Here is a 20702-nt window from a genome sequence, read left to right on the forward strand (position 1 = left end):
GCACTCCTCCTCCCCCTGAAGAAAAATACCCAAATCTCCATGCTCACTACTCTCCCCCTAAGGAGAGACCCGAGAATAGTAGGGTGTCTCCTCAAAGAAAGTGACATCCATGGATACAAACTTCTTCCCTGAGATAGGATCATAACAACAATAACCCTTTTGAGTTTGTGCATAACCAAGAAAGATGCATTTGGAGGCCTTGGGTTGAAACTTGGAGTGATTGGGATCAAGAAACTGAACAAAACAGGTACAACCAAATATCTTGAGGGGAATAGTGAACAACTCCTTATTGGGGTATAGAAGGGAAAAAGGAGGTTTCATATCAAGAACCCGAGAAGGAATCCGATTAATAAGATATACCGCCGTAAGGATAGCATCACCCTAGAAGCGAATAGGGACGTTGGAGGTAAACATAATACTTCTAGCCACCTCCAAGATGTGCCTATTCTTCTTCTCTGCAACCCCATTCTGCTGAGGTGTATGAGGACACGTGCTCTGGTGGATAACCCCATGATTAAGGAGGTACGATGCCAATGTCTTAGCAAAGTATTCCTTTGCATTATCAGATCTAAGCACTTTTATCCTGGCATCAAATTGTGTTAGGATCATTTGGTGGAAGTTTTGGGTCAGGACAGGCACCTCATCTCATGATCGCATAAGATAAACCCATGAAACCGGGTGTGGTCATCAACAAATAGCAAAAAATACCTGTACCCTCCCATAGAAGGAATGTGATATGGCTCCCAAACATCAATATGCACAATATCAAAAGAACTATTACTCCTTTTATTATTCAATGAATAAGAGTTTCTACAATGTTTAGCCAACTCACAACTTTCACACTTCAACTGAGATGACTCAACAAACTCAAACAAAGTAGGAAACAGACTCTTCAAGGACCAAAAAGATAAATGACCCAATCGGTTATGCCACAACATAACCGCACTCACAACTTGAGAAACAAGTAACTTCTTATCCACTGACTCTTCCCGACGAGAACTCTCCCCGAGCAGATAGATCCCATTCGTCTCACAGCCAGTCCCAATCACCTTCGTCTCCATGTCCTGAAAAACACATCGGTCAGGAAAGAAAGTTACTGAGCAGTTCAAATGTTTGGTAATGCTACTGACGAAAAGGAGGTTAGTATCCAGTTTAGGAAAATGCAAGACAGAGGACAAGGATATAGTATCTGACAGTTTGATGTCACCCTTGCCAGAAATAGGGACAAGAGAGCCATCAACTATAGATACTTTATCTCTACCAGAAGATAAGTGATAAGTAGTAAACAAAGAGGGCAAGCTGGTCATATGGTCAGATGCACCTGAATCTATTACCCAACACGGTTCAGTAGTACCTGGAGCGGAGGCATGGTAGGCTGAGGCTCGAGTGCCTGAGTGTGCAAAGGCCGATGTAGCCGGAGCTGATGATGACTGCGGTAACTGAGCTGAACTGCCAACTTCCTTCTCCAATTGTATTAGAGCTGCCCGAACTGCAGCTAAGGTCTCTAATGGTGTGCCTCTCATGCCAGATGAGGATGCTGAATCAGTAGTCGTAGCCACATGAGCATTACTCCTTTTATTTCTCAACTTTGCCGGGACCAAATGTGGATGCAGCTTCCAACATGTTTCTTTTGTGTGTTTAGGTTTCTTGCAATGTTCACACACCACATCCCTTTTATCTTCCTTCTTTCTGTCCCTCTCTGAATCACCCTCTGTTTTGGGTTTGACAACTACCAAGGCAGGTGTAAGCGACTGAGGTTGCATCATGACTTTCCTCCTGGTCTCTTCACTGTGCACTAAGGAGTATGCTTGAGAGAGGGTCACACTATCTCTGGTCAAGATCTGCTACCTCACATTATCATATTCTGAATTCAGTCCTGCTAGAAACTCAAACACTCTGTTTGTCTCAATGTGCTTTCTATGTATCTGAGCATCTTTGGGACTCTCCCACTCAAGAGTCTCTAAGTGATCAATCTCATGCCACAGGGACTGCAAGTTAGAGAAATAGACCGACACCGGTTCCTCTTCTTGTTTAAGGGCATTCACCTCGCATTTCAACTCATATGCTCTAGCAACATTAAGGGGTTGGGAGTAAGTCTCTTTCATCACATTCCATATCTCCTTGGCTGTCTTTGCCCATAAGTAATTTCGGCTGATATGAGGCTGCATTGAATTACAGAGCCATGTCATAACCAAGTAGTTTTCTTGGACCCACTTGGTATACATAGGGTCTCCCTTGGAAGGTTCTGCTACATCTCCCAAGAGATACCCTACTTTGCCCCTTCCCCCAATAGCCATCATGGCTGATTGGGCCCATTCCAAGTAGTTTGATCCATCAAACTTTACGGTTGTAATCTGAAACCTGTCTCAGAACCACCACCATAACTACTGTTTCCAAAACTACCTTCTGCCTGATTCTTAAACTCCATTTCAGTCAAGAACCAGAAGTATCAAAGATTATGGTTACTATAGTCAAAACCAGAACTAGAACTTCCAACAGCAGTCACAAAATCAGTAGAGAACCAATCTGTACTCACGATAGATGTGCATGAAATATATACAAGACTGATCTGAAATCAATAACCACACACAACAACAACAGTCCGAACTGTTTTCACCCTTTCAAAAGTGTTCAAAACCCCAAAAGAAGACTGAAACACAGTTTGAAGAGCAATCTGATATGCTGAAGCCAATTTGAGGTTTTAATCAGTCCTAAGAGACGTATGGATAAGGTTTGTATTAGGGTTAATATGAAACCCTAAAACTGATCAATGTTGAGGAGAATTCTAGGGTTTTCCACAGGAATAAGATCACAAGTTTCGGCCTAATACTAGGGTTTGCCGTAGGGATAAGACAAAACCCTAGAGAATAGAGAGACAAAACCCTAGAGTAGTTCGGCTACCCTTACTGGATAGGTCCAACCTATCTTTTCTGATGTTACTTCTCTCAGAAAGTAAAAACTTACAGTAGAATGCAGTTCGCTACCTACCAAGGTTACTCGAACCCTAGCCTTCTCTGATTCTTCCTGATCACCAACTTGCTACAACTGTGACACTTCTTCAAACAGCTGCTAATCCTCACATGAGAGAACTTAGCTCTGATACCAACTAGAAGTTCAGGACTGTTATCAGTCTTGAACCCTAATGAATCTCAGGATCGAAGATAAGAAGAAAGAAAGAGGAGAGAAGAGAAAGAGGGAGGAGAAGCAATAGAACACAAAGGTTGAAAGGAGGAGCATAAGCTTAATGTTTTGCCGCTGCCACTCTAATTAATATTTATAGGTTATGCTCATTACATGGAAAGGACAGATCTGCCCTTAGTCTTTACATAACAAATAGAGTAAAACAAAGACTGAAATAAATAACAACTGAAACAACTAAATGACCAATAGCTAACCCTAGGTAGACTAGAACATCTTCTACCCTACGAACACAGTGGGACCGTAGCTGTGGGGCCCACATCAGTGTTCTCTACAAAAAGTAATAGAGCAATTGAGTGACTTGGTCAACTTACAGACATAAGGATAAATGGAAATTTAGGGACATACAAAACTGAGGATAAAGGTAAGGGGGTCATGTTAACACTGCCAACACCACAAATGAAGGATGTAGAATCATTAACAAGGGTAACAGATTGTGATGTTGAGCAATGAGAGAGGGAAGAAAACACACCTAGAGTTCCAGTCATGTGATCAGAGACTCCAGAGTCAATAATCCAGGGATTGGGTGTGGATGCCAGACAAGCCATACCTGAGTGTGCGAGAGTAGGCATGTTCTGCTGAGATGTGGCGTGGACAAACCTCTCATACTCATCATGTGGGACGCTCATCATCTCCTTCCCGGGAACATTTGTTGATGTAGGAAGCATTTGATCAGCTGAACGACTCTCCTGTCTGAAGTTGCTGTCAGTAGTCATGGTATGATTGGCCCAAGTTGAGGGTGGACCATTTAAGTCAGCAATAATTAATGGTATGTCCATCCATATCACAGTGAGCACCTCCTCGGACTCGAACTATGTCCTTTTCCACGGGCTCCCCCTGAATCTCTACCCCCAGTACGACCACCAGTACGGTTATATGTAGGTCCACCACCACCACTCAGGCCATATACCGGACAACTGCTACCACTACGGCCAGACTGAGCACCCCGAGCTTCTCCTCTAACACCACGGCCCCTCGATACTACAAAGGCTGACCTATCGGAAACATTAGAGTTTTCAGTAGATCCTATAGAAATCCTCTGAAGTCGAGCAAACACCTCTTTTAAGGAAGGGAGAGTTGACCCTCCTAGTATCTAAGCCCGCACTGGTTCATACTCAGATTTCAACCCCACCAAAAATCGAGTCACATCAAGCTGTTATCTATGCTGTTGCTGAATTTTGACATCAGAAGTGAGGGGATAATAAACATTCAACTCATTACGAATGTTTCTCATAGTAGCATAGTACTCTTCAAGACTCTGATTGCCCTGTTGCAGATTAAAGTATTTTTGATACAGCTGATATACTCTGGTTGTATTGTTTTGGTCAGAATACAACTTCTTGGCATGGTCCCACTCATCTTTGATAGTGTCAAGAAATATGAAATTTACACTAATCTTGGGTTTCATACTATTCCATAACCACGTGATAATCTGTGCATCCTCTTGTTCCTAGTCATCATACTCATGAGAATCAGTGAAGGGTTTTTCTTCCCTTATGTGTTTCACCCTCTTCTTAGCCTTAAGAAAAACTTCTATAGATTTAGCAAGGTACTTAATTCTCTCCATTAAGTTTAACGGAGGTCATTTGAACATTCAGGTAGTCAGTAGGGACCATCACATTAGACTTGCTATCACTGCTGTCTCCCATTGCTGAATTCTGTTATTGCTGAATTCGGCACACTGCACACTAGACCACACCACACACTGATCACACTGGTTTCAGCACTTGTTATTGTTGAAGATTGCACTCTTTACCCCACAAACCCTACCCCACGACTACCTGAAATCTCACCACACTAAATGCAAACCACTCCCCCTTCGAATCACACTGAAAACAACATAAACCCTAGCACACTACAGTCTGAAGTCCCACCATACTATCTGAAACATACGCATTATTTGATTCACAACAAAAAAATTGCATAGAAATCTCTTACCTCATCACCCGAAAATCAGACTACACAAAAATCAGATCACACAAGACACCCACTGCACCACACGAATCAGCCCTCTTCTCTTCATCGATTAGGTGAGGGCTTCTTAGAAACCACAACAACCGACTACGAACACCACAACTGAGGCATAGAAACCTCCAAGGGAAGAGGGTGACCGCTCCTTTTTAGCCCTTTCCCTTATCTCCAACCGATGACAAAGAAACCAAGAGAAAACCTTAGACTGGATGCACAGAAAACAGAAATCTGGGTAGATCCGAGTTGCTTAGTTGAGCTTTGATACCATATTATAATTCGCCTTCCCTTGAGTTCTGTTAGTCTGATAACAGCCAAGAAGAGAGGAGAAGAAAGAAGAAAGAAGAGAGAGAGAGAGAGAAAGGAGAAGAAAAGAAGAGAACAAAAGTCTGGTTCAAATGAGAGAAAAATTACCTCTCCCATTCAGCCAGATATGTTTTATATTACCAACATAATGGAAAAGACACATGTGCTCCTACTTAAGTGAGGAACACTAGTTCTAACATAATATTACACATTAGTAACCTCAACATAAGTATAAAGACAGAAATGCCCCTACATACTCGACACTAACAACACTTATGGGCCTTTGGTTCAAATTTATGTCTCCGGGTACTAGAAATGTGTACATAACAGGTGCAGCCAAAGACACGAAGGGGAAGAGAAAAAAGGTCCTTATCTAGATAAAGAAGGTTCAAAGGAGACTTAAAGCCCAAAACTCTGGATGGCATACGATTGATTAGGTATGTTGCAGTGAGAACAACATCCCCCTAGAACTTTGTAGGAACATGTGAGGCAAAAAAATACTTCTTGCTACTTCAACTATGTGGTGATTCTTCCTCTCAGCTATCCATTTTGTTCTGGAGTACAAACACAAGAGCTCTGGTGGATGACCCCAAAGTTAGTGAGATAAGAGGTGAGGTGTTTCTCAAAGTATTCTTTTGCATTATTAGACCTAAAATATTTTGATTCTTGTATCAAACTGGGTAAGAACAAATTCATGGAATTGTCTTACAAGCTTGGGAACTTCATCACAAGATCTCATAAAAAATAACCAAGTATACCAAGAAAAATCATCAATGGACAAGATAAAATATCGATAACCACCCGTAGAAGGGCAAGTGGTATGGCCCCCACACATCAGAGTGCACAATATGAAAAGGAAAAGTGGATCTCTTATTACTTAAAGGATAAGTGCTTCTACAATGTTTTGATAACTCACATGACTCACAATGAAGACTAGACAAGTTAATTCCCTTAAACAACTCTGGGAATAAATGACTCAAAGCAGAAAAGGATAAATGACCCAAACGAAAATGACATAACATGACACGACTAAAGAACTCTGAAGAAGTAGACCTAAAAGCAATTCTTTCAGGTTGTCATTGGCTTTGTCCAGAAGTATCTAGCAGATATATCCCATTCACCTCATGGCTACTCCCAATCACTTTCTAAGACTTCAGGTCCTAAAAAACACAATAAGAAGGGAAGAAGGTTACACTGCAGTTTAAGGATTTAGTTAGTCTACTCATTGACCTCAAATTGCTATGCAGTCTAGGGACATGAAGGACAAATGTAAGGGAAAGGGAGTTTGTGGCCTTGATGACTCCCTTGCCAGAGATGGGAGAAGAGAGCCATCATCTAGGGTAATCTTATCATAGCCAGAAAGTAAGTCATAAGAGCTAAACATAGAGGAAATGCTGGTCATATGATCAAAAGCACCAAAATCAATAATCCAAGGGATCGTACAATTACTTGAGATGGCTACATGGTTGGCAATAGCACGTATACCTGAATGAGCAAATGTAGACGTAGTTGGGTTGCCTGAAGAGTTGGAGGAGGTGGCTTTACTCTCAAGGTGGCTGATCATCCTTCCATATTTCTTATCTAAAACCGTGGCAATATTGGCACTCCCGGTCTTCCCAGTTTTGACCTTCTTTTGAAAACGAGGTGGAATTAGATTTGGATATAGCTTCCAATATTTATCCTTTGTATGTCTTGGTTTCTTACAATATTCACATATAACCTCCTTCTTACCTGTACCACCTGTAGTCATCTTAGCTTTGAACCCCATATTAGCAAAATGGTCAACTAGAATAGTTCTTTAACCTGAACCAGCCTTCTACTCTCCTCATTGCTCACCATGGCATAAGCTTGAGACAAAGATACATTGTCTTTAGCGAGGATTTTCTGTTTGGTAATATCGAACTCTAGATTCAGCCCTATCCGGAGTTCAAAAACCCTATTCCTCTCAACTAATTTTCTATATGTCTTCGCATCATTTGTACTTCCCCAGACAACTATTTCCATGAGATCTATCTCTTGCCACAAGGATTTAAGCATTGAGAAGTAGACTGCTAAAGGTCTCTCCCCCTACCTTAGATTATTCACATCTCTTCTTAACTTATATGCTCTGGCCACATGTAGTTTTTGTAGTCTTCGCATCATTTGTACTTCCCCAGACAACTATTTCCATGAGATCTATCTCTTGCCACAAGGATTTAAGCATTGAGAAGTAGACTGCTAAAGGTCTCTCCCCCTACCTTAGATTATTCACATCTCTTCTTAACTTATATGCTCTGGCCACATGTAGTTTTTGTAAATAGGTTTCAACAACACTATCCCATATTTCCGTAGCAGAATTCATCCACAAATAGTGCTAACTAATTTGTGGTTGCATCAAATTCACTAACCACCCAATAATCTTGCAACCATTTCTCATAAGATGGGTCATCTTCCTTTGGTGCTTTCTTGCTCTCGGAATTATACCCCCACTTGCCTCTACTACAAACATGTTCTTTATTGATTGTGACCATGCTAGATAGTTAGTCCCATCAAGCTTGACTGTGGTCACAACCAATAAGGAGTCAACAAGTGCTCCCAAAACCTGTCCGGACTCTGAGCCCAACTTACTTTCAACTCCAGAGACATCTATCTTCCTCGAACAACTCCAAAAACAATTTCAGATGACAAATAAGGATGACAGGAAATAGAAAACACCAAGTATCAACCTTTACAGATCCCTAACGGCCAACCGTGTCTCACCCAGAACCTGAGAGAAATAGAAAAAAGGCACCCGCTCCCTGTAGGCTTCATAGAACTCCACAAAGCTTAGATTGATCTTCAAGGTTAACAAAATGAACCCCTTCAGCCTCTAAGCGCCAAGGTGAATCTTCCTGTGAGAACCGCAATCAGAACTCTCTAGTTGATTAGGGTTTTGGGCACAAATTCCAAAGACTGTCAAAACGTTGAATAGGATATCTTTCTTTTCTCCAAAAAACCACTACCAACTGGGCTGAATATCTTCTTCAATCAATCATTCGATTCTACTCACACAGTGTATGGGAAAAAAAAAGAAAAAAAGGGTAAAGAAAGAAAAGGGACCTGCTCTGGTACCAAGAAGAAAACAATCTAAAAAGAATAAGAGAACTGATTAAAAAAGGGGAAAAAACAGAGGAGATTGCAGCAGCAAGAAGAAGAAGAAGAAGAGTTTGGTCGTGAGAAGGGTGGGGAGAAGAGTTATTCGTACAGCCCCTTCTTTCCCTAATCTTTTCATTAAGAATTAATCACTATTTTCTGAAATTACAAGTAGGACCTTAATTGGGCGGCTAGCTAATTAAACAAAATAAAAGAGTTTAACATGCCCATAAGAGAAGGCCCATTAAAAAAAATAGAACAGAAATATAAAGATAAGAAACAACTGTGGGCTATAGGCCATTCAGCCCATCTTCTCTACATAGATCTTTACTTCCCAATATCTAAACCGTAATAGATTCAGTCGTGGGATTCAGTCCCAAAAGAAGCAAAAACCCATTGCTAAGAGACTAGAGATTTGTAGGCCCTTGTAATCTGCATCACATTTCCAATCTATATTCTGATAGTGATCCAATTCTTTCTAGATGAAGGCTAAACCTTAGTATGTGGAAAGAATTCTCTCCCATTCTTGCAGGTTGATGAGGCAGCTTGCAACTGATAAATCTTTGCATAATGGTGTTGCTTTGAATATGTAGATAATAGATTTAGCTTGTTCCCAAATCTCAAAAGCAGTTTCTGTCCACATGAATGTCTTCCTCACCTGTGGCAGCATGGACAGTAACAACCACGACATGACCATGCTGTTGTCTTGGTCTCACCTATCATGGTCTGCACACCTTGAGTTTGGTTCTTTAGTCTTACCATTAATATAACCTATCTTCCTCCTTGCATTTATGTAGAGTTTAATCCCCTACGGCTGTAGGTAAGTTCATGTCTAATCCTCCACTCACTCCATTGTGACTAGAGGACACACCGGAGACAAGTAAATCCTCAGAAGACACGCTAGAAAGAGCTGATTACACTATTTCATTCACAAAGAGCAGCAGGAAAGAATGAAACTATCACCGCTGTCACGAGAATACTTTTCACATAAACCAGAACTATAAGATCATTCCCCTTTGTTCGAACCAAAGAAGGCACATTACCACACTGCTGAAAAGAGTTGCAGAATATAACAGCTATATTTCTGGTCTGGACAGACCCACCCCACAATGACCATTTCACCCTATTTGAGGCCACACAAATACAACAAACACCAGAAACAACATATTGAACTGCTGTTACAGCTGATACAGGTTATCCAGACCAACACAACTCGGCTACCGGGGTACAAAAATGGATCACATGATCCACATGGGGCTGAGAACACCTTCACAGCATCTGTTCATCCCTTTTACAGGGGGTTTCTTGGCACACGACCTAGAAAAGAAGGAAAAAACAGAAGAAAAAAACACTTACAGAACAGTCAATATACTTTCCTCTAGATTTGATCAAAATGGAAGAAAATCTGAAGAAGAAACATTTGATCAAACTGTCTTTAATCCCAAAACCGATGCTCTGGTACCATGTTTTTTTCGTAGAATGTATTGGAGAATCAGTGGAGAGAAGCGAGAAGAGAGGAGAAAAGGATTTTGAGTCAAAAGGATAGGCTGGTGGTACCAGCACTTATATTTATATTGTGACAACCCAACTAATAAAATAAATACAAGTACAAAGACAAAAATGCCCCTGAGGCATAAGTACAACTCTTGTTAACACTTTCCATGTTCAAATTTCATTATTGCATTCTTTTGTTGCTGGTATTCTATTTATTGCCTAATATATTGCAGTATTCAATGAATGCCAGGGGTTGCTCACTGGGGGGTGGGGGTTGAGATGAGCACAAGTTTTCACCATGTATAGTTCTTAATAGACTTGAATAATAGGGCCTAGCTTTCACCATTAATAGAGTTCATGGGGTGGAGGGGGTACTTCTGGGGGCCCGTCTTTGAAGATTTCTTGGTTCTGTTCTCCCATTGGCTTGGCTAGTGAACCCATTGTTTATATGTGTGTACTGTCTAGGCATGTTGTTTCTAATTGTGCTTAGCCATTTGTGTTACATTTTTTTTCAGGATGATAATCTACATAGGTGCTCTCTTTCAGCTGATTCTCAGATGGAGAACAGTGGAAGTGAGGAGTCTACTGATGATGAAAATCTTGATATGAAAGAGAATGGATACCATGATGCAGAAAATGAAGTTGATCCAGAAATAGATGATGATCCTGAACGTGTGTTCAGTGGAAAATTGAGTGAAAGCAGTGGTTATGCTGGCAGTGATCTTTATGATTACAAGGTTTGGTTTCTATTTCTACAGAAAATCTGTTTCTTTAGCTCCCATGTTTTTTGTGTAATTTTTCACAATGCAATGTACATAGTTATTATATTACTTATTTCCTTGTCCTTGTAATTTTGAACTGAGAGATCTCGCTACTTTTTGGTTGAAAATTCATCTCATTTGGTTGCACAGGTAGAGACCATACTGCATAATGAAAGTGGAAAAGGTAGTTTGTTATACTGGGTGCTTGGCACACCTTCATATTTGTATACGTTCATCTTGGAGAATCTGAATACGTTGCTTTTGGCTTGGTGGGTTACAGGTTTTAGTCGAAAGGAAAAAAAATTCTATAGAACATACTACTTCTTGCTTTTTCTTGGGTCATTTGGAAAGAGTGCAATCAATGGATCTTTGAGTTGAAGGCCTGTACCATTGAGGCAGTTGTCAATAGGAATGGTAATTCATTCTAGGCGAGGGTGGATAAGCAATTTCAGTGGGCCACCACCTTGCAACTCCACTCCCTAGGTTTTATTGCAAAAAACAATCATTTTTCACTAATAATTACCAATGATCTTCATCAAATAATTATAAACTTAACATCAAAACATAGAAAATCAACATATTCATGAGAAGAAAAAGAAGCAAGAAAAGAGAACTCGGAGAACATAGGGTGCCAACCTTCTTTTTTATGTGTTGATCAGGTAAAAATGAATAAATTTATTGTACTAATATCTATTACAATATTGTAATTTAACAAAATAAAAAATAAAAAATATTATATGGTATCTTGTGTAATCTGAAGAGCTATACTCGAAGTAGCAAGGAGGAGAAGAGAACCACAGAACTGAAGAGAATGTCGAACTGTTCTATCCAGTCGACCAGTCCTTTATTTATAGATGAATATGGTACAAGGTACAAGAAATTACTGGGATGCCCCTGATTAGTGATGAGACACCCAGATGACTTAAATCATTAAACAGGATTAGGCCCAGGCCCATTAACACAAGCCCAGTTACAAGATAAGTTAAACATAAGAATGGGCTAATAAGAACTCTTATCAGCCGAACATCACTCTAACATTCTAACACTCCCCCTCAAGCTAAGCATGAATATCAATCATGTTTAGCTTGCCAAGTATGTCCCTGAACTTCGTTGATGCCAGCCCTTTAGTTAATACATCTGCAATCTGCATCTCTGATGGAGTATAAGGCACACAAAGTTCTCCTGAAAATAATTCTCTCTCTGACAAAGTGTCGATCAATTTCAATATGTTTTGTCCTGTCATGCTGCACAGGATTGTTGGCAATGTTGATAGCAGCTTTATTATCACAATACAGCTTGAGAGGACCCTCAGTCTTGATACCAAGCTCATTAAGGAGAGTCCTGAGCCATAAGAGTTCAGCAACCCCGTGTGCCATAGCCCGGTATTCTTCTTCTGCACTTGATCTAGCCACAACATTCTGCTTCTTACTACGCCATGTGACTAGGTTTCCTCCCAAGAATGTACAGTAACCTGAGGTTGATTTTCTGTCTCCAACGGACCCAGCCCAATCAGCATCAGTGTAGGCTTCAATTTCAAGTCTGCTGTTTTTTCTGAATAGAATTCCTTTCCCTGGGCAAGTTTTCAAGTATCTGAGGATTCTTTCCACTGCTCTCATATGAGGGGCCTTTGGTGAGTGCATGAATTGACTGACAACATGCACTGCATAGGCAATATCTGGCCGAGTAAGGGATAAGTATATTAGTTTTCCTACCAACTTTTGGTACCTTTCCTTATCACAGTATTCCTCACCCATTGATTCTTGTAATCCATGGCTTGGTTCTATTGGAGTGTCTGTTGGCCTGCACCCCATCATGCCTGTTTCTTCTAGGAGATCTAGCACATATTTTCTTTGACATATGTAGATTCCTTCTCTTGATCTAGCAACTTCAATTCCAAGAAAGTATCTCAGATTTCCCAGGTCTTTGATCTCAAATTCTGAAGCTAAGAACTCCTTCAGCCTCTTTATCTCTTTCACATCATTTCCAGTAATCACCATATCATCCACATACACAATTAGTGCTGTAAGTTTGTCATTCTGTCTCCTTGTAAATAATGTATGACTTGCACTGCTCTGAGTGTACCCTACTTTCTTCATGGCCAAACAAAGTCTCTCAAACCATACCTGGGGAGATTGCTTCAAACCATATAATGCTTTCCTTAGTTTACATACCTTCTTTCCAACATCATATCCAGGTGGGGGTTCCATGAATACCTCTTCATGAAGATCACCATTTAGGAAGGCATTCTTCACATCCAGCTGATGAAGTTCCCAAAAGAATTTTGTTGCTAGTGACAGTAGAACCCTGATTGTGTTGAGCTTTGCTACTGGGGCAAAGGTTTCCTTGTAGTCAATTCCTTCATTTTGTGTAAATCCCTTTGCCACAAGTCTGGCCTTGTACCTCTCAATTGACCCATCTTCCCTGTGCTTTACTGTGAATACCCATTTGCACCCAACAGTGCCTTTCCCTTCTGGCAGGTCCACCAATTCCCATGTCCTTGCTTTCATTAGGGCTTTCATCTCCTCATTCATGGCTTCTTTCCACCTCGGATCAGATGCTGCCTCTGAATACCTAGAAGGGACACATACAGAGGAAAGGGCAGACACAAAGGAATGATAGGCAGGGGATAAGTGTGAGTAAGAAACATAATCGGCTATGGGATGCCGAGTGGTACAAGAACGAACAGGCTTACGGAGAGCAATAGGAAAATCCAAATCTGAATTGAGTGAATCAGAATTACCTTGGATTGCAGAGACAGATTGATCTGAGTTCAACTGGTTGCAATCATGAGGTTGAGGGGCCTTCTTCCTTCTATTGTATGTATGTATCTCTTTTTCTTGTTTACTGGAACCTTCAGGAGCATCAGTCGAATCTGGAGAAGCAACTAGCACAGTGGAAGTCTCATTAGGTTGACCTGGAATGTTACAACTAGTAGTAGTGGAAGGTGATGAAATGGGAACAAAAAAGAAGGGAGAATGAGAATCCTCTTCCAACCCACTACTCTCCCCCTGAAGAGGATTCTGAAAAGACTGGAAATAGGGTTGAGACTCAAAGAAGACTACATCCCTAGTGACATATTTTTTCTTGGAGACAGGATCATAACACTTATACCCCTTCTGCGTAAGAGAGTACCCCAAAAAATTCCCTTTGTAGCCTTAGGATCCAGCTTGGTCTTCTTTGGATCTTTCACATGTATGAAGCATGTACTACCAAAAACCAGCGGGGGAAGAGGAAATTCTGGAAGAGTGGGACACAAAACAGAGAAAGGGGTCTTCATACCCAGTACCTTAGATGGCATCCGATTTATCAGGTAAGATGCAGTAAGAACAGCTTGAGACCAATATTGCTTGGGCACATTGTGCTGGAAAAGAAGGGCTCGAGCTGTCTCCAATAGATGCATGTTCTTGCGCTCAGCAACCCCATTTTGCTGAGGGGTGTAAGCACATGATGATTGATGTAACATGCCTGCATCTTCCATGAATGAGTTCAGTGATCTTTCAAAGTATTCAGCTGCATTGTCTGAACGGAATTGCTTGATCTTTTTATCAAATTGTGTTTCAACCATCTTGCAAAACATCATAGTTATCCGGGGAACTTCTTCACATCCTTTCAACAGATAAATCCAAGTGCACCGAGAATAATGGTCAATAAAACTGATAAAGTAACGGAAACCATCAATGGAAACAATGGGTGAAGGACCCCAAACATCAGAATGAACCAAATCAAAAGGGGCTTGAATTTCATTACTAGAAATTGGATACATTGATCTACATTGTTTTGACATTTGACACACATCACAAATTAAACTCTGATTCAGAATGCCCTTACATAATTCGGGAAACAACATTGCTAAGGAAGAAAAAGACAAATGACCTAGCCTAGCATGCCACAAGTGCAGCCTAGCTAGTGACTCCACACTTTCCGAACTAGTAGTAGAAGCTTGCAAGGCTGAGCTGACATCTTCATCAAAATAGTAGAGTCCCCCATACTCATGACCACTCCCAATCGTTCTCCTCGTCAATCTGTCCTGGAAGACACAATGAGAAGGAAAGAAAGTTATACTACAGTTCAAGTTTTTTGTAAGCTTTGAAACAGACAACAGATTTGAGGTAAGACTAGGAACATGTAGGACTGATGCCCGGCTGAGAACCTCTACCTCACTAGCTGTGAAGCCCAAAGTACTTGGTCCAAAGGAGTCGGCAGCCTGCCTTGCGGTGGAAGATGACACTGTCCGAATACTCTGTGAGTTGTCACTACTGTTGTTGGTGGCAAGATTCCCACTTGCTGTGTGGCCCTTATGTTGCCTTTTGTCCTTTCTCAGAGCAGCTGGCTTCAAATGAGGGTACAGGACCCAACATTTCTCCTTTGTGTGTTTCTCACCACCACAATGTGTACACTTGAGGGACTTCTTGTCTGAAAATCTATTCCCCTTAGTGGAGACTAAGGCTGAATGTTCTCCAGGTAATTCTGTTGACTGTGTCTGGAAGTCAACTTGCATCTCCTTTCTCCTTACTTCTTCATTCCTCACCAGGTAGTAGACATGGTGAAGCTCAGGTAATTCATCTCTCCCTAGAATCTGTGACCTTATACCTTCATATACAGGGTCAAGACCCGCCAGAAACTTGAAGGCTCTGCCCTCCTCAATCTGCTTATCATGCCTCCCCTTATCATTAGCATTTTCCCAATCCAAGATCAAATGGTGGTCAAGCTCTTCCCAGAGGCCTTCCAGTGTTGCAAAGTAGGTTGCCACGGACATGTCTCCTTGCCTTAGGGCTGCAATGTCTTGGTTCAGCCTGTAGATTCTAGCATTGTTCTTTTTCTGGCCATATGTCTTAGATACTTTCTCCCAAATTTTAGCAGCTGTGGGGAAGTGATGAACAGTTCTGGCCACCCTAGGAGTCATAGAGGCCAGCAACCAAGACATGACTGTGGCATTTTCCTTGCGCCACACGGTGTATTCAGTACTGCCAATTTCTGGTTGTTTCTTGTATCCATCCAAATAGCCTGTGAGGTCACGAGAGGTAATGAACAGCATTGCTGAGACAGACCACTCTTTGAAGTTATACTCATCTAGCAGCACACTTGTAATCTGCAAGCTGTGCAGATTAGGGTTTTCTAGGTTTGAGGACCTTGTAACAGGTCTGTTATCTCTAGAGGAAACTTCACTGGATAGTGAGGACATCCTGACTTCAGTCCAAGAGTTGTTCACAGTACTATAGGTGATTCTGTTAAGGACTGGCCAAATTGGTCACTGTGTTCACAGTACGGGTACAGTAGCAAGTAGAGGTCTGTAACTGAACCAGTTCACAGTGTTGGTAAAAGTTTAAGGCTGCAACTGTGTGGTGCAAAAGTTGCTGCAGTTCTGCTAAAAGGTAAAGGTCTGTAACTGAACCAGTTCAGTCCAAGAGTAGGGCTGATAACCGACCTGAAGAAAATCTGTAACTGAAGTTGCCGCAGTTCTGTAAGAGTCTTGCTGATGCACCAAGAATGCAACTGTAGAAGCTGATGCACCGAAACTGCAACTGAAGTTGAAGGAGCTAAGTCTTTACCACTTGTTCTGATGCACCAAGACTGCAACTGAAGTTGAAGGAGCTAAGTCTTTACCACTTGTTCTACACAGGTCTTGCTGGAGCACGAAGCTGCAACTGTAGAGGAAGTTCTCCCCCTCTCGGCTAGTGCTAGGACTGCTGAATCAGCCCTCAACCAGGTCTGTCCTATACAGACCTCTCTTAGTAGCCCAATAGCTACTACTTGCTGGTGTAATCTAGTAGGACATCTACTTCTGGGTCTTACTTCCCTTGAGTCCTACAACCAAGAGAAACCCTAGGTTCGAACTTGCTTTACTCTCTTACACTCCTAGGTCTTCACTGCAGCAACCCAGAAAAGGAAGAGAGAAGATGAAAGGACAGCAAGAGAAAAGAGTGCGCCTGCTGAAACCAGGAAGGAGCTAATGCTCTGATACCATGTAATCTGAAGAGCTATACTCGAAGTAGTAAGGAGGAGAAGAGAACCACAGAACTGAAGAGAATGTCGAACTGTTCTATCCTGTCGACCAGTCCTTTATTTATAGATGAATATGGTACAAGGTACAAGAAATTACTGGGATGCCCCTGATTAGTGATGGGACACCCAGATGACTTAAATCATTAAACAGGATTAGGCCCAGGCCCATTGACACAAGCCCAGTTACAAGATAAGTTAAACATAAGAATGGGCTAATAAGAACTCTTATCAGCCGAACATCACTCTAGCATTCTAACATCTTGTATAAAAACAATTAAGTGCCCAAGAGACATAACCCTCCCATGGGCTTGTCACCTATGTATCACCTTGAGAACTATTTCCTAAAGGGAGGTCTAAGCACAGCTGTAGATAAGGTAGATCCACTGGAATGTTGGTATGTATGGAGGTCCCATGGAAGTTTCATAATTTCTATTTTGAGTTTGTGGTTTCCATTCTGTTCCTGTTTCTGGATTCCCAACCAAAACCCATTTTTTCTTGAAGGGAAGAAAGAAAAAGATCTCTGGTACTTGTACTGACTGATGACTGATGGAGGATAAAGTGTAATGAAACTCAAGATTCTAGGTTTGAGTTTCTTTGTATAGAACACCTATTTCAGTCGAGGTTTAAATGTTGATAATAATGGTAATTTCAATCATCCAAATATAGGAAAGGTGTTGGAAATTTTCAGCAAAAACCGTAGACATAGTGGAAATATTGAGTAGTTATTACTGGGGAGTATGTTCAATTCTAGTAATATTTCACATTGGTACCCATTGAAAAGGAAATATGTTGACGTTTTAAACCATGATTTAACTCTCCTTTTGTAAGTTTTTGTCTGTCTTTGTATATTTGTTTCTTTTAGTTGATCATTTGAGTCAGTTCAACTTTTTGAATGAATCCACAGGCATTTGGAGGTGATGATTCAGATGTTGAATCCCTTAGAAACAATCATACTCTGGGAATGAGTCTGAAGCAAATTGTAGATTCTGAAAAGTTGCTTAATGATTCCAATATCCTACTTAATGAGCAGAAAGGATCATTGAAAAAAGGAAGTGAGAATCCAGTGAGTGAGATGGATGCAACTAGCAATTTACCTGGTGATGTATCTCATCGCTCAATGGGAGAGATTCTGCCAGGAGTTTCCGTGCCAATGCCTGGACCTGAATCTTGTGCAGAAAGGCCTTTGAGTAGACTAAATGGCTCCAACCACAATGGGAAGCACTCAAACTTTAGGGGAAAGAATGCTGTGAGTTGTGTCATCATTTGCTAAATAATTCCTGTGTTGGCATAATTTTAGAATTAGTTTAGCTTAATGTCTTTGATGTGTATTGCTGATCCTAAAAAGAAAAAAAAAAGTCTTTGATGTGTATGATGTGTTGAGCTAACTTGTGGTGTGTTTGTGAATGTGTATGGTATTGTTTTTCAAAACAAAATCATACACATTAATGAATATCCCCTAAAGGAGTCAGGTATTTGGTTCATTCAATGGTTTCTTATGTTATCCAAATACAACATTAAGCATTACCAACAAGAGGAGCAACAATACATTCTTTTGAGTGAACAGACTGAAATGAACATGGCAAACTAAGGGAAATTTTATGATGGTAGTAGCTATGGCTGATGACAAGAAATTTCAGGCACAACAATCAATGTATGGGTTGATGATGATCTTATCCTTACCAGAGATGGATAGACCAGGCAACCACTGCTCCACTCTTTATGAGTGGTAAATCTGCCTATGGAGAGAACTGCAGAAACGAGTGAAAATTTTGTTTTGTGGGTTGTTTGTTGATGTTTGCTTTATTTCTTGTTTGCTTATTAGTTATGGGCTTTCCTTTATGTGCTGGATCACTGTCTTATTTGTTTATTATAGTTATTACTACTGCTGCCTTATGAGGGGCAGTCTTGTAATTCTTCCCATTATACCTTAAAGTATAAAAACATTGGGGACTCTATTGAGTCCCACGATCTGTTTTTCTTTGTCATGCAGTATTCGTCCAGTTGGCTGCATGAGGTAATCAGAATGCTAGAGTTCATGGAGTTTTCTAGCCTGGTTTGGTGACTTTTGGAGAGAGTTTGCTTCTTCTCAGTGTTGGACTTGGAGAAAGCCCCAAAAGTCAAGGATAAACCAAAGATTGAGGTAATTGTCAATAAGATGAACGTTAGAGAGTCTAGAACCACATTTTTTTTTTATGAGTAACAGAAAACTTTCATTAAATAAGAAAAAAGTTTAAATACAAAGGTGGAGGGAGGTAAACTCTCTTACCTCACCCTCAAAAGGAAAATTATAGTGTAGCCTAAAACAAATGACTTCTTCCCACCCCCTGTTTAGCCAAAGCATCTGCAAATGAATTGGTTCATCTTTTAACCTACTGGATACACACATCCATTCCTTGAGTTAACCACTCGAATTGCCTTAGTTCATTAATGTATGCCCTTAACCCATCATTTGTCTTCTCTATCCAGCCAATTACCACTTGCAAATCTCGTTCAATAATCATCTTGTTTATATTTAGTTCCTTAGCCCTTTTCACCCCTTCCAATGTTATAGGGGCTATAATATTAGAATACATCAATACTCTCCACACTCCCCCTCAAACTGATGCAAAGTCATAAGCATCAGTTTGCCCACAAGAAATAGATGTCTTGCCCTCGTTATGACCTTGGTAAAAATGTCGACAATTTGTGTACTGGAGGGCACATGAGGAAGAGAAATAGATCCATCAAGAAACATGTCTCGGATAAAGTGATAATCCACCTCAATGTGTTTAGTCCTCTCATGAAAAACGAGACAATCTTGATAGCACTGGTGTTGTCAGCATAAAGAGTAATCGGAGTTGGAAGATGGACACCAAGATCATCAAAGAGGTATTGTAGCCAAACAATTTCACTACAGACAGATGACATAGCTTTTGTAGAGGACTTGGAGACTGTTGTTTCTTGCATTTCCAGGAAATAAGGAAATTACCTATGAAGATGCACCAACCTGTAGTAGAGAGTCTGGTGTCGGGGCAACCTACCCAATTAGCATCAGCATAGGCCCACAACTGAATAGGAGAGGAGGCTGAAAAGAATAAGCCCTGGGATAACATGCCACGAAAATATTGAATAATCCGATGAGCAATAGTTAAATGAGGTTGACAAGGGGCAAAAACAAATTGAATCTAAACTGCATGGGAGATGTTAGGACTAGTCATCATAAGATAAATGAAAGAACCCACAAGTTGTCGATTGAGTGTGGCATCAAGAAGTAATGGACCCTCTATTTTGGATAACTTGACATTCAATTCCTAGTGAGTATCAACTTGCTTGTCTTTAGTGAGATCAGCCAACTTAATAAGATCAGATGCATACTTTTGTTGATGGATGAAGCATCCGCGATCACTTCGTTGAACCTCAAAGTCCTAGGAAGTAGGAAGTAGGTGAGAGCACCCAAATCCTTCATATGGAATGAACTATGAAGTAGTAATTTAAGTTCTCTAATTCTCTCATCATCATCCCCTGTCAACATCATACCATTAACATACAGAAGGAGGACTGTGATGCCTTGAGATCTTCTACAAACAAATAGAGAATAGTTAGAGGAACTTTGGCTATAGCTTGCAGCAACAACATCATAGAACTTCTCAAACCAGGCCCAAGGAGCCTGTTTCAAACCATAGAGAGACTTTTCCTATTTGCAAACAAGCAAGGGATCACTATAGTACCCTGGAGGAGGTTTCATATACATCATCTCCTTGAGCTGGCCATGAAGAAAGGCATTCTTCACATCCAACTGATGAATAGACCAAGAGTGTACAGTTGATAGAGCTAGAAGAACACAAATTGCAGTAATCTTAGCAACTAGGGCAAATGCCTCTT

At 40.8% G+C, this 20702-nt stretch overlaps 1 protein-coding gene across 6 annotated transcripts in view; it reads left to right on the forward strand.

Moving 5' to 3' along the window:
• Window positions 1-20702, forward strand: part of LOC148871746 (rho GTPase-activating protein 7-like) — a 116798-nt gene that overhangs the window by 56949 nt on the left and 39147 nt on the right. For 4 of the 6 annotated variants that reach the window (XR_016107486.1, XM_088971124.1, XM_088971123.1 and 1 more), the window contains exons 13-14: window positions 10593-10814; window positions 17746-18087. Coding sequence is in view for 5 of the 6 variants with exons in the window: in XM_088971124.1 (XP_088827250.1) it covers window positions 10593-10814; window positions 17746-18087 (564 nt within the window). In the remaining variant the exon portion in view is untranslated. The remainder of the gene's footprint in view (window positions 1-10592; window positions 10815-17745; window positions 18088-20702) is intronic. The other 2 variants (XM_088971127.1, XM_088971126.1) reach the window with 1 other exon arrangement.

This window comes from Nelumbo lutea, chromosome 2, assembly GCF_056320005.1.
Source record: "Nelumbo lutea isolate HS-2025 chromosome 2, American lotus-T2T, whole genome shotgun sequence".
Classification (NCBI taxonomy): domain Eukaryota; kingdom Viridiplantae; phylum Streptophyta; class Magnoliopsida; order Proteales; family Nelumbonaceae; genus Nelumbo; species Nelumbo lutea.